The following is a 15,672-nucleotide window of genomic DNA, read 5'->3' as shown; positions in this document are numbered from 1 at the left end:
TGCATATTAATAACTAATAGGAAATACAGTAATAGTTTTTTATGTGTAATTGTTTCTATTCCTTTAAAGTTTAAAAAACATAAATTTCAATCATATGATTGATCTCTTGCTGTCTGGTGATAAATTTTTTTTTTAAAGCTGTGATGTGAAATCAAGCTAATTTTTAAACTGTTATGTAAATTATTAAATTACATGACCGACCAGAAGATTAAATGTTTGGAAGATTTTGTGAGGACCTCCATTTGATATAGCTAATATAGACTGGACAGAAATATCTTCTTTATATCAGTTATTTAGTCTGATAAACCTGTTTAAATATATATGTATTAATGCATACTGCAATCTTCATATATCTGACTACTGAATCCTGCATCACAAAAATTGCTAGTATTGTAGTCGGTTATACACATTATGTACAGGAGGTATTTTCTACAATAAATCAACTCATCGAAATCAAAAACATTTGCTTAATGTATTTTAGATCACTCGAAAATACTGTTTTTTTCTTTAACTAGAGTTGTCTGTTTTAATGCTCCCAGAGTTACCTCTAAGTGATTTACCAACTATTATATTTCTTTAATAAATTTTCCTTTTTCATAATTCTTTTCACTTTAGAAGTTCCTAATTATTTGACCATTGGCTTACATGTAGAGTAAAACATGAGTCAAATTTTCTTATGTCACTGTATGATATATTTATCCTAAAAATTCGTTGTTGTGGCTAATCTTATTTGGCATACCTGATCAGAACAGGCCCATTAATTTTATCATGCTGTAAGACTGCCTCTGTTGTTGGCATGAGCCTTGAATATCATGTAAGTGACAGTGGGATTTTCCCCAGTTCCATCTGAATTCTAAAGGAGACACCCCAGGTATGAACCCGAGGGTATCCCACTCCTCTTTCTGAGCCACCAAACCACTTGAGAAGTCTATCGACTTGCCATATATTTTAAGTGCTGCCATGTCACACAGACACTCTACATTTACAAGCATTCATGCCTTATCTGAGATTTGAACCCAGGCCTGTTTGATAATCACATTTTTTATGCTAGCAAATACATTAATTATATTTTAAATTATGTATTTGTAAAATTTTATCAAATCCTTTTTAGTGTCTTCTATTTTTCTTCTGGTTCCTGAAACTGAGTAGAATTTTAATTTGACTGGAATTTAGTGCACTAAATTAGGGTTTTTATAAAATGATGCAGCTATGAAATTTTTTTGACATCTCCAAATTTTATAGCGGGTTTTTTTTTTTTTTTTTTTTTTTTTTTTTTTTAAATATTAAGAGATTATTTGTATTCTGAATACTTTTTGTGAGAAATCATGGTTTATTTTTTTCACACATGGTGCTCCATTTGGATTATAAATGTATTTTAAAGATCAGTGCTTCATTTTCTTTTGACTTATTTTCATGCATGCATTTTTATTTTTATTTTTATTCTGTTTTCAATCTTTTTTTTAAATATGTGTGAGCTTTTAATTACATATTATTTTTTGTTTAATAATTCATATACATTTTAGTGCTCAAGTGCCTGAGGTTATCCAATGATGTAGTGACACTGAAGGTGAAGAAAGGTATGATTTTACTGGAGTGCAACATTTTATTGCATCCTTTTATGAGATTTACTTTATTTACCTTTGTATCCACACATATTCTTTATCAAAGTAATGTTTCACTTTCTTTCATTTTAATACAGTTTTTTTTCTTATTTTACTTATGATTATAGTACTTTATATGCATTAATTTTTTGTTTGATATTTTATAACCAAATAGTTAAAAAAGATCAAATTATGTTTTCAGCAGTTTCATTGATGTACATTCTTAAGTCATGCTCTTTATAACTAAATAATTTTTCTTGCAGTTATGATGCTTTTAAATTCTCTTTGCTCAAAGAGTGTGTTATTATGTGAGAAATAAAAAATATATTGTATAGTCATTAAATTTACTCCATTTCTTTCTTTTTTCTTATAGTTTTCTCCCAGTTAATAAATAATTAGTGTATCATGATACAGTAATAGTCTATTTTAAAGTAATTAGTTAACGTAACATCACTTATGAAATTTAGTCTATTCTTTAACAGTTCAAAGTAAAGTTTAATCTGTTATAACTAGCTGTTTTTCTATATAGTTACTTATTCTCAATATTTGAAGATCTATATATCACATAAAATTTTATACAGAGTTGTTTTTCAACACGGAGAACAAATAATTTCACTATAAGAAAATTTATAAGGAATTTTTAAGAAGTCTGAGATCTCGTACTCGTCGGGATTTGGCAATTCCAAATATTAGATCATCAGTTTAAATCTGGTAAGATGACATGTAAAAATTATAAGATTAAAAACATGAAATAGTGGCATATAAAATAAAAAAAAGCATTTATGACCTTACAGATTTCACCCCCTCCCAAAAAAAATCAACATTTGTGTCTTTCATTAACTATTTCTTTAATTATAGGACATTTTAAGGTGCTCTGGGCTAATACTCTTTCTTTAATGTTATAGACAGACATAATTTTGTGTTCAGCTACAGAATTGCATCGTTCAAGTCCTGTAATTTTGTCTAAAATTCCCTCTAAATTATTGATCGAATTTTTTTTGTTCTCAACACCACTCTGTCACTCTCTTCACTATCAGTAGCGATACTTTATATCTGTAGAACCATATTTCGCTGTCTGTTAGTTGATTGATAATCAGGGCATTGCCATCTCAGTGGAAAATATTTTGTTATATCATCTTCATTTATTAAAACTTCTCCACAAATTCATTACTTGCAAAATTTATTAGCATTTGTTTTCTGTATTTGAAAAAATTCAGAATCTTGGCTGTCATCTTAAAGCTTAGCTAGTGTCTGCTATACACTATTGGCAATATTGTATAAGAGATTGGTGACTAAAGAAATGTTTTTCTTCTAAATTTTGACTTCCTTCTATGTCACGCTGACGAAGTTAAGCCTGAATTATATTAGTCCAGTTATTTATTTTACCTACGCCTATCTACCACACATGCTTAAGAATTATATGAGTTCTAAATAAATAAATTTTCCTAAATACTTATCCTATGTCGGTAGTAGACATTTTGTGACTTGGTGCAGTCTCTGCAGATCCTAAATCTGCTGCCAAGCACTTCCCTAATTTAGATTAAAATTTTTGCTGCCTGTAAATCTTGCATCTCAGTCCCTTCCCTAGTTTCTAAAGATTTTGCCACCCTTAATTTTGTTGCTTGGTATTTCTCTAAATTTTGCTACTCTGCATGGCCGTACCAGCTCTGGCGCTGATCCCTGCCTCATCTGAATAACAAATCAGCTGTTTAAATTCAGAATGATTCAGAATTCAAACAGAACTGCACAATTTTTTGTCTTGTGAGTATCATTTACAAATTTATTTTTCTGAATATGGAATGAAATTTCTGTTTAATTTCTTCTCAACACATTCGAAATTTCATGATGCAATTAACTGAAGTAGTCTGTAATTAATGCCAAGTGTAATGCCAACATAGAAAGATACCATGTTGTTTGGTATTCAATTACAAATGTTTAAAAAAATATTAAGCCATGTTTCAATGTAGGATGTTTCAATCTGAGATGTGTGCCAAACAAAAAGATGGCTACATAGCCGAATTATTAATTTTTCAGATTTTTGCAAATAAATTATAGTTTCTTCAATATGGAGGTAGTTTATTTGGTGTTGAAGTGAAATTAAGAATCGAGATTTTCCACATATTTTACTATGAAAGACTATTAAATGCACGTGGCTAAAAACGTACAAAAAAATCTGAAAAAAAAGGGCTAATAGTCTGGATTTTGGATAATTTCGGATTTGACTTTGTACTGTAGAAGATTAGTTTATAATTTCCATCTTAAAAAATTTATATATTTTAAATTAAAAAAATTTTTTTTTTCATTTTAATGTTAATATATTTTTTCTAGACGCCTCAATCAAAGAGCGGGTTCACAATCACATGGCGGCATCGAGTGAACTGGAAGCATTGAGAAGATCCTATGTCAAAGAAAATTCTAATTCTTCCAGCAACGGTCACATAGATGCACAACACAAGCTCAATTCCTGTGAAAAGTTTGAATCAAATGGTGATACGAGAGAAAATGGTGAGAACATTCCCCCATCCCCCACACAGCCCACAAAGTCTCATGTGAGACAACCGCCTCAGCCAAAATTTGAAACTTTTATGATGACAGGTGATCTCATCATTAAAACTAAAAGCAGTAATGCAGGACTTATTTTACCAAAAAATAATATCAAGCAACCTGAAGGACTTATACAATATGCACAAGAAACCATTTGTTCAAATCATGAAAATGGTAAGCAAATGTATTACATTAATTTGGATTTGAAGTAATGGTATGACTAGCTATCGGTTCAAGTATTAATGGAGCATGTAATTTTTTTAACAAATCCTTTTAGTGACAATGATAATTATTGTTTGTTTATTTTTATTTAAGGCCATATAATAATACAAAATGGTTTTAAAAGTTTAAATAACACACTGCATATAATTACAAATTTTGAAACATTGATTTTGCAATCTTCTAAATAAGCACTTGGGCTCTTTCTAAGTGGTGGAAAATGTCTCGTTCTTAAAAGATTTTGTAATATATGTAAATCATTAAATATGAATATAAATTTATGTTTTATATATGTTTAAATAAAATTTTGAATGAAAGGAACATGAAGGCAGTGGCTGTCTAAATTTTGCTGCGTAATTTTCACTATCTTATTTTATTAGTGGTTACTTAAATTTTATATTTGATGCAGACAGCAATTACAGTGAAGTCCTGTAGACTTGTGTAAAATATCACATTAGAAACCATATTTTGTCAGTCATACTTAAAACGTGGCTAATAAAATATGAAGCCATATGTCATTGAGACACGTATGTCATTTTATAAACAGCTTATTTTGTTACTTTTATAAATAAGGCATTATTTTAGACTGGGAAGATAAATGAAAGATTTAAGAAGTTTTATCTGTATTTTTTGGCAGTAGTTTTTTAACTAATTCTGAAACATATTTTGTGCAGAATTAAAACATTTGCACTTAGAAGGTTCCCACACTCTCATAAAAATGTTTATTTGCATTAACTTATGCCAGACAAGCTTGAAATAATATAGATATTTGAGAAATCAATAATTAGCATAGGATATTTAACCTTTTGAGGCCGGGGCTTTGGTAGCAGTAAAAGCTACCAAAGGACAGGGAATCCTGAACCAAATGCTTTCCACCCTTTAAGAACTCACCTCCTATTTGCAACAAAGATTCTTGCGTGTAGTTTAATGGATTCTCAGAGGGGTGCATCTATGTCGCAAAAGGAAGACCTTTGAAAGAGATAAGTGGTTAAAACCCTAGGAACGTCAAATTTGACATCTCACCCCACCTTTCAGCCTGGAAAATGGGGGAAAAAGACATGGCCACTAAAGTGGACAACCCCATCTTTTCAAAGAGAGAACTCTATGGCCACTATAATGGCCATCATGTCTTCAAAAGGTTAATGCAATTTTTTATTATCATACTTGTTTGCTAGTTGTATGAACTACGGTGTAGTATCGTTTATAAAGTTCTGTCAAGGCAATTGAAACAAAAACTGGAAAAATGTATAATTTAAGTTAAACCATAGAAAAGGCAGTAAATAATATTTCTAAATAAAAACATATGGGGATAAACAAGTAAGAAAGTTGTTGCCATTCAAGAAGAGTGTTTAATTTTTTATTCACGTACTTTCATATTTATAAATTTCTCAGAATCTATAATGCAAGAATTATTTATTTTAAAAAAAACTATGACTTTAATCACAATATGAACAAAATTATATTTAATATCTTAGCTAATTATTTTTAAAAACTGAAATAATTTATACATTTATTGCTTTTCAGATAGTTTATGTTAGTTTCTTGGAGTTTTCTTGAGTGTACAGATTTTGATTTTCATTAGTATTAGGACTATCAGTTGTGTTCTTATTCAAATTCTTCATTATTAAACATCATGTTACAGTGTTTAAGACTAATGTCATTAAAAATGAACTGCAACTCTAATTTTTTTTTTTAATTAAGCGTTTCCAATTTTTTTTTCAACCCCACATTGTTTTATCTGCATTTAATAGTAATGATGTGAAGTGATATAAATCTTTTTGTACATGTTTTTCATGCATGGCCACTTCATCGTATGATTCAAAATTCATTCAGCAGTAACAGAATCAAAAATAGCAGTGTTACTATGAGAAGTTACTCATTTAAACTGAGAAACATATTGCATGTTCAAAATTTCTAATAATTTCAAGTAACACCCTTTACTATGAAATTCATAGCTTGTAAAATATTAGCTTTTATTCTTCGTTTGTCCCTGATATAGATTATTGTGCATAAAATAATGTTGACAGCTGTGTTGATTTTACCAGAGGTTCTTGGTTTTTCACACATCTTTCACTCTCCTTGTATATCATCAAATCTCCCGGTCTTTTATTTTGAGATTCTGCTGAAGAAAATAACTAAAGAAAATGTTCCCTACAATAAATAAAATTTATTGAATTAATGAAACTTAATTTACTTTACATCACAATCATGTTATAAATAGTTCAATAACCTGAATCGTATATTTTGAATTTAAGTCTATTTGGAGTTCTTTTGAAATGCTGCTGCTGGGTATCAGTAAATCTCTTAGGAAATTCTTGGTTTTCATGCACGGATTTCATGTTTGAGATTTTGTATTTTCATATTTAAAGGGTGGTACTATGCATAATAACTACAGTAAATGTTTCATGTAAAATTCTTTCATGTTCATTATTTTAGCTAATTCTAACAGCTGTAATGTACTTGTAAAATCTGCAGGAAAGAAACTGATTCATATATTTTGAAAGAATTTCAGTTTCAGGAGGGTGATCTGGACACTTGTTAATAAACAGTGGTGTGCTTGTTTTTTTATCATCTATATTTTATCTAAGTTTTACCCTGCCAAAAAATAAGGTATAGTCAACTTGCCCTAACCATTTTGAAAGATGGTTAAAAAGTGCAATATATGGCTTCATGCAGTTGATTTTTGATAAATTATTACCCTTCTAAGATTTGATTCTAAGAAAACAGTGCACAATTTCCATCAGACAAAATGGCGAATCTGCTAGGAGATGGAATTTTTTTTCTCTTTTACCCAAGCATGAAAAATGCACGTTGAGTTGGTTTTAATAGTATATAATTGAAACTATTTTCAATTGTAGCATCTCAGAGATTTAGAAATAAGTTATAATTAAGACACATATGAATCGTATTCTGCTGTGTTTGCTTTTATGATTAATAACTGAAATCTTGCTGCAGTATAATGCACCTGTTAGTGTAACAAGATATTAAAAAAGTGTAAAGAAGTGAAGTATTTAAAGAATATATAATTCCCATAAATTATAGTTTAATTAAAATAAAGAACATTTCAAGTTCTGTAATTTAATAAGATTTATTTAGTTATTATGCAAATATTATTATATTCTTCATTAGTTTTTCAAATTGTGTATTATAAGTTTTACTACTGTAATATTATTATTTTTAGCTGTGGTTGTTTGCTGTAGTTTGATGATGCTTTAAAGAATGCTCTATTTAACTTGACACTTCTTAATTCAAATTTATATATATATATTGACTAGATATTATTTCATTTAATTTTTTAAGAGGTGATTGAATTTGTGAATAATTCTTTTCATCTTTTATCTTCAGATACATTATAGAATTAAACAGTGAAACAAAGAACTTTTGATTTTATATTTAATTCAGTGTATTATTATTATTATTATTGGGAAGACAATTATTATTTAACTATTGCTTTTTTAATCTTGTTTATTGTGAATATTTATATCATAAGATTATGTTATAGTTTATATTAATTTGTTAAATTTTTCTTGAAAATATCTGACTTGTATTTGTAAAGTTTTATTTGTTAGATTATTCTTAATATTGTACAATAAGTGTATGCATTATTTAACGTCTTTTTAGAAAATGTTATTATGCATTACAAAAAAGTTTTTATTTAAAAATGTGTAGAGATTTTATGATATTGTGAATCAGTGAAATATTAGTGATATATAAGGTTTGAAACATAGTTCATGTTTTGATCAAATTTTTTGTTTTGCAAGTATATAAATGTCATTATTTTTTAGACAGCAAATAATTGTTAATCTGAGCTAACTCCCCCCACCCATAATACCATAGGAATATATTAATTTTATCCTGGTTAAACCTAAAAACATTTGACCAAAATTACAGAAATTACAAGTAGTGTATTTAAACATATTTTAATAGAAAGATTTAGTGTCTAAAAATTGTTTAAAAACTGTTTGTAGATGAAAGAAAAAATTTTGTGGGTAAAGCAATGCATAAACGTCTGAGTTAATTCATGTGGGGATTTAAAACAGAGTCCAAAAATAAGTTTATTTTTGAAGCTGATTCATTTCCTGGTTAATCTGGAGGGGTCACTGTTTTACTTTTTCTTTATAAACTCAAATTTTTCTCTTAAATTTTAAATGATAAACTCTTCTGTTAACAAAACAGCTGTCTAATTTTGCTTTGTTGATCCATTTAAGCTGAAGCAAAGTGTAAAAATGATGTATTCATATGGCATGTGGATTAATACTTTCTAACTACAAATAACTGGGAAAAATTTAGTTGGTTTTAAAATGATAAACAAAATGTGCTGCAAGTTTTATGCTAAAAGAATACAGCAATTAAATGCAATACATCATTTTCTATAAAACGTCTTTACTGTGGAGAAATACATGCAGAGAAAATGCAAATCAATTGCTCCATCTCTCTTGGTGGTTTCATCTAACTTTATTTTGACTATAATTATTTGTAGGTAAATTAAATGATATTTGATAGTATTAAAATCATAGCATGTAATTTAAAGAAAGGAAAAGATAAAGATTCCTGAAGTAATATTTTTCCCCTGTTGATGGTATAATATTATTAAAACTTAGTATCCACTTAAGTATCCATGAAACCATATGCAAATATGTTTACCTATTTCATTCTTAGATGTTACTTTATATCATTTTAATTAGTCTAAAGTGTTTGTTATTATTTATTATTAGATCTAATTTCAATGTATCATTTTAGTTGAAAGTGATTTAAATAATAGAGGAAAGACAACAAAAAGAGAAGCTTCTGACTCTCACAGTCCTGTTGTAGAAAAAAAAGGTAGTTTTAGTTACGGTGGAAATTTTGTTCGGACTTCTCGAAGTGAAGATTTCCTTCAAAAATCCTCAGTAGCTACTGTGAACATTGATATTGAGGATGACATAGCCACATCACTCAATAATTTATTAGACGCAAATAAAGAAAATACTTCATCTGATCGTATTGTTTGGACTTACAATGCTCCTGTAAGTGCAACTGGCTCTAAGTCTGTTACTAGTCCATCCCCAAACAGTGACAGCTCAGAAAATTTACCAAGACATGAAATAAGAGATGAAAGGACTGGGCAGTTCATACAGATTTCTGGTATGAACACTGTAGAGCAGAACTTTAATGCTAATGGTGAAAAACTAGTCAATGATAATATAAAGAACATGATTGCTACATCAAATCGACAGCGGTATGCTCCGCGTAGCATTCAGCCAAAGCAAGATGGTATTACCAATATCATGATTGATGAAAACAAAATTTATGTGAAAGTGCTGCCTGATCAGACTAAATCAAATGAACATGCCATATCTTTGTCAACAAATAATAAAGGACATCTTAATTCCACAAGCAATTCACCAAAAAATTTGAAACATTCAGAAAATGTTGAAGAGTCTCGTAATGATGAGAACTCTAACACCGGTGATGAACATAAACGTTCTTACTCACCGGAAGATGAGTCAGATGTAGAAAGTCTAAGCAGTTTTCATTATAGTCCTAAAGCTATTGATATGCCTTCAGCTTCCAGGCTTGCAAAACGTCTCTTTCACCTAGAAGGTTTTAAAAAATCAGATGTGTCTAGGCATCTTTGTAAAAAGTAAGTAGCACTTCTTTTTATCTATTACTTATCTTACTAGAAAATTAATATTCAGTTATTCTGTATTTACTCACTTAATTTTCTTTCCAGACATTTTAGTATATGAATTAAAAACTTTTGCTTTAGTGATTTTAAGCTTTCTCCCTGGATTCAACAAATGGCCACTTTGTTTGTTCTGCATTTAATAAGTTCATTGTTATAGGCCTTAATCAGAGCCTCCAAATTTTAGCAATGCAGGTGAATGAAACATTTTATTGATAGTGCATGTAGTTTACATTTAGGTAGTAGTATACTAATGTAAGCAGAATTGCAGACAACTTAAGTAATGTGAAAAGAATTGAAGGTAATAACTGTACCTTTAAAAGTTCTTTAAAATGTCCAGTGAAGTACCAAAATAATCTGTATGCCAGCCTAATGGTTAATATGTTTTTCATGGAAGAACTCAGATTAGTGTTTTACTCATAACTTGGTCTCTCCTATTTTTGTGACTGCAACCTATTAGAAGAGGTTTGTTTATTCCTATTAGAAGAGGTCTATTGGAAGTTTGTTTGCATAATGTGTATTTGAAGCATTCTTAGAGGTTTCAGAAGTTCTACTGAAACATCAGCTAAACAAACCCTATGCCATTAGGGTGCCACCACAGCCTGAACAGTCTTTTGTTGAAATGTGAAATCTATTTATTTGTGGAATTTTCTCTGCCTTCCATTCTTTCATTTGCAAGGAATAGTGGGAAATGAAACTTGCCAGAACGGACTACTTATATTCACTCATCAAGTGTCCAGTACCCAAATTGTGAAGCCCAGCTCAGCTATATAGTTTTGTGCATCCACCACAGTTTCTCGAATTAGTTCTTTTTAACCCAAGAGGGTGCAGTTTGTCCAGAAGGGCTATTAATTTCATTGTGGCATTTTGCATTGGTTCACTATAAATGGCATATCACTTTTCAAATTGTTGCTGCCAAATATTAGAGCCCAGCATTATATTTAAAGAAATTAAAATAATGAAGAATTTGCATGAATGTATGCTTGTTTGACACACTGTGAAAAACAGCAGTACCTAGGCACATCAAATTTTTAATAACTTGGTCCTCCAGTCAAATATGAGCATCTAGAAACCCAAATTTGGAATCTGTTTAATTAATTTATTATTATTATTCATTAAACTCCATATAATGAAGGAAACATTCCGCAGTCTTCATGCTGTTGTTTGTTGAGGCTACAATATGAATGTTGTGCTTCTCCAAACAAAAAGTATATCCATAATGTTTTGGCCCATCTGGTAAGCTCTAACTATTAGATTAAAAATTACTTAAATATTAAAAACCTTGCCATTCTAAGGAAGAAAACATTTCTAGAAGGTTTCATAGATATCTATCATTTTGTATGTATACTGGTAGGTTGAAGCTGTAATTTGCATGGGTAGTTTTACTAAATATTCTGCATATAGTCACTTATGCATAATACATAGATTTTTTTTGAATTTAATGTATATAGTAATATTAGTATACATACTTCTCAATCTTTTTTTTTTTTAATCTGCTGAATTTTTCCTCTAGATCCTTTTCTGAGAAATGGTATAAATGTATATTTTTTGTGCTTCATATTTCATAAGTATATTGTATTAAAGGCTGGATGATAATGTAATGTAATAAAATAATTCTTTTTTAGGTTTTTATTTAAGTAATAAATATTATATTCTGCCTGTAACCTGTAAAAGCTAAACAATTAAATTCCAGTTATTTAAATAACTTGTTGTTCTTTTTAGGCTAAGTAAAATTAGGCTTCGTGTTAATACCTATTTTTTACTTCTTAAAATTTTTCTTTGATATAGTAATGCAAAAAGAAAACAAATTTCAGTAAATATATTATATTACAAGAAGCTATGAAATTACTTGAGTGTGTATAATTAATGGATTGACATACAATGTTTGTCAAATTTGTATTGTATAATTATGTAACAATAGTATTCTTCTGAGGCAGAATGAACTGATGTACACTGATATGAGCTATGTGCACAGGCTTGTTTTTCTTTATTTACTACTTTCTTTATTTATCAGTTCTTTGCTCAAGTACAAGATCACAGACTATTTAGCTCATTAGTAACTAAATGGTTAAAAAAAATTGGAAAAATACTGGTAGTTTATTTTGTGTTATATTCCGCTTAGTTAAATATGATTTCATTTTCCCATATATGGCACAAGAGAATTATTTAAATTTAATTTAACTTTACTATTTATTCTTTTGAAACTACTTGTATAATATGTATGCAACTCAGTTTCCTTTTCAGAGTCTTCTGTGAAGTTATCTTTTCTTTTTTTAGGCAGATAGTTGTCATAAGCTTTGCTGTAATCCTATATTAATTCAATTCAGGAACTTAGCCATTACATTGTCAAGCCATGGCAAATGCTTGTATTCTCAAAATAAGCTTAACAAATGTGGTATTTAGATCAGCTTCCTTTTCATATAATCAATTAATTTTCTTATTCATATTATAATTAATGTGCATAGAAAATATCTTGGGAAAATGTAAACATATTTTCTATTGGAAGTGTGCCCCAAAGGCATTTTGAAGTGCTAAAGGACACTGTTGAGTGGGAGCTAAAAGCATTCTCCTATAAATTGTCACTTTGTATACAAATATTCAGTGGTATGCATTGTTATCTGAAAGTGGAGCTCCCCCACATGCCTTTTATCTGTAGAGCTGCAGATAGAACTGGAATAGGTGCTCAAAGTAAGTAAATGGGAATAGTCATTTTTATCTCTTTTTAATAGCTGCTGTGTTTTAATCATAATTCCAGAGATGAAATGCATGTCGGTGAGCTCTGTGTTCACGTAGCTTTACATACCATTAAAATCTGCATGGAGAATAATAATTTGTGCCATTTGAAAGCTTTTATCTTCTGCTTAATAGCCACACTCTACCACCTCAGTGCATCATTTTGGCATGCACATTCCATTATGAAATCTTGTTCAGTCTATTATGTTTCTCTTTATATTTTTGCTAGATAGTTCCCAAGCACCCTGTATATGTTGCTTATAGAAAAGAACAGGGAAGGGTGTGGGGAGGAAATGTACTTTCATTTGGTCTTTCCAGACACTGGAAGAGATTGATTTTTGTAAGTTTAGATATTTGGAATTGTACTATTTTTAATGAGAAATTTTAATTTCTCATCTATAAGGCTAACCATGCCAGCTAAATTGCCATGTTTATCCTGTCTTCCTTTTTACATATTAAGTTACTCAGCCATGAAAGTGGGGATTGCAAAATTCTGAAATAATTAAATGTTTTTACCTATAATTATCATTTCCTTTGATTAATATCACTATGTGGTTAGTGTATGTTTAATGTCAGTACAGTCTTCTGTAGCTGTCATAATGTAGTTGACATGTATAATTTCAGATTCTGTAACTTAGGTTGTAAGTTAAGAAAGTTTCATAAACTATAGCAGTATGTTATCATTTTATGTTTGTGTGCAACTTTTCAGTGTTCGAGTTTGATACGTATTATATATCTTTTTCTTTTCCATTTGCAGACGTTTCTGTAGCTTTTGTTTGTTATCTTTTTCCCCCTTGCCCCCCCCCAAATGGTGGGCCTTTAGCCGACTTCAGTTTGGCCACTCTTAAGGCCAGAAGTGGTGGTCATTTTATTATGGAGGCACCTAATAGGTGGACCACCTTTGCCTTCTATGCAGGGATGGATAGTTATGACCATGCCTTTCCGGGATTTGAATCCAGGTACCGCAGTCGACTCCCCTAACCACTATACCATCTGAGCTGCTTGTTATCTTTAATGATCTGTAATCTACATTATATAGCTTGCCATTATTTTGTTAAATATTTAAAAAAGAAATACAGTAAATTTGATACTTTTCTATATCAGGACTGGATTTAGAAATGTATGTATACGTGCATGTAAGTAATTTCTGTATCGGGTCCCAATAACAGAAAAGCGCAGTAATTTTTATAAGTATCATAAATTTTTCATAATTTAAATAAAAAATGAAAAGAATAACAGGTAATAAAAATGCATTATTTTAGTGAAAATACCCAGAATTCCAATCATGTTATTTCTAATTTATTCAGCATTATGCAATTATTAAATCTTATCGTTTTTATGTTATTTAGAATGTGTAAATTATTTTTTAATAGCTAAGGCTTATATGCATATATTTATTATGTAATGTTAAATTTTTAATTATTAAATGTTTTCTTGGCTATGGTACTCTTAAATCATGTAAAAAAGAATGTGTTTTAAATTTCTGATATTTAATCTTAATAAATTATTAATTAATGAGTATTTTTGCAAATTTCATTCTTTTTCAATTGGCTGCCAGATATATTTGGTATTCCTGAGACATTTTTATCATCCCCTTTTTTAACAGTAATGATTTTAGTAGAGTGGTAGCGGAAGAGTACTTGAAATTCTTTGATTTCCACGGAGAGACATTGGATGTTGCTTTACGGAAGTTCTTAAAGCAGTTTTGCCTTATTGGAGAAACACAGGAAAGAGAACGTGTTTTAGTTCATTTTTCAAAACGATATCTTGATTGCAACCCTGGAGCTTTTAAGTCACAAGGTAAGCATTCTGTTTCTGTTTTCAAGTTAAAAGTATTATGTTACTTGCATTTCTGAATAACATTTTAGTTTCTTCCTTCAGGAAGTGTTTTTAATTTTTGGTCATAAGAATGTTTTATCATAGTAAATCTTAGTTTGCATCTATTGCTTAATTTTTGAGCCACCATTTAACATGAAAAGGCCATTATTTTTCTGTTTCTTTTTCTGTTGATATTTACATCAATTTATAAGTATTTCTTTTTATTAGTTGCATTATTTTTCAGTTTTTAACAAAATATAAAAATTTATTCTTTCTCTTTTTTTTGGGGGGGGGGCTGACTTAATTAATTAATGTAAAAGAAATAAAAGTGAAGCTGAATTCTGTATTTTATTTTAGATGCTGTTCACACTCTTACTTGTGCCCTAATGCTCCTAAATACTGACTTGCATGGAGAAGTAAGCTTTAGATACTATAATTGAGTTTCTTTGTATTTTAATAAAAATATTTGTCAGCTCTAATTTTATATCTAATGTAAAGAAGCAAACAAGCACTTGCTCAATTATGAAAATTGTGTTTATAGTTTAATAAGTTAGTTAATTTGCATACAAGTGATTTGCATAATTAAGTTAGACTAATTAATTTGCATACACACATCATTTCTGTTTGGCAGATAAAAAATTCAAAACCATTTTAAGAAGTACATGTATATAAAATTAGGGGGGAAGAGGTTTTTGTGCTTTTATCATGGTATGGATAATATGTTTTTTGGAAAAGGTCATTTTTCATGATTTAATGCATTTTGCACAGCAAGAAATTTAATAAATGTGTATATTTCTTGCATTAATCAGCTATAAATATTTATGACATGGAAATGATTTGCCTGTTTTATGTTTTGCTATAGTTTAAGTACAGACAATATTGAATAGTAATTGTTTTTTACAAATTGGTATATAATATTTAAGAGTAATGAAATGTAGTTATTTTTAATGAAGTCATTAATTCTAAATGTGAAAATATTTCTGAGGTGTAGTAGTGAACAGAGTTATTGTAAAATCTGAGTTCCATAGCTGTGGTTGGTGAAAAATATGTTCCAAAGCATTATATTTTTTGATACTTTCTGATTATCCACAT

At 29.4% G+C, this 15,672-nt stretch overlaps 1 protein-coding gene across 7 annotated transcripts in view; it reads left to right on the top strand.

Annotated features, from left to right (window-relative positions):
• Positions 1-15,672, top strand: part of LOC118188103 (PH and SEC7 domain-containing protein 3-like) — a 306,258-nt gene that overhangs the window by 245,317 nt on the left and 45,269 nt on the right. For 6 of the 7 annotated variants that reach the window (XM_085820857.1, XM_085820855.1, XM_085820859.1 and 3 more), the window contains exons 3-7: positions 1,524-1,577; positions 3,930-4,319; positions 9,105-9,987; positions 14,369-14,562; positions 14,938-14,996. In XM_085820857.1, the coding sequence (XP_085676983.1) occupies positions 1,524-1,577; positions 3,930-4,319; positions 9,105-9,987; positions 14,369-14,562; positions 14,938-14,996 (1,580 nt within the window). The remainder of the gene's footprint in view (positions 1-1,523; positions 1,578-3,929; positions 4,320-9,104; positions 9,988-14,368; positions 14,563-14,937; positions 14,997-15,672) is intronic. The other variant, XM_085820856.1, reaches the window with a different exon arrangement.

This window comes from Stegodyphus dumicola, chromosome 7 (genome assembly GCF_044657685.1).
Source record: "Stegodyphus dumicola isolate Sdum_Otavi_A_Nest chromosome 7, ASM4465768v1".
Classification (NCBI taxonomy): Eukaryota; Metazoa; Arthropoda; class Arachnida; order Araneae; family Eresidae; genus Stegodyphus; species Stegodyphus dumicola.
The sequence above is the reverse complement of the archived record's forward strand: the minus strand, read 5'-3'. Positions and strand labels throughout refer to the sequence as shown.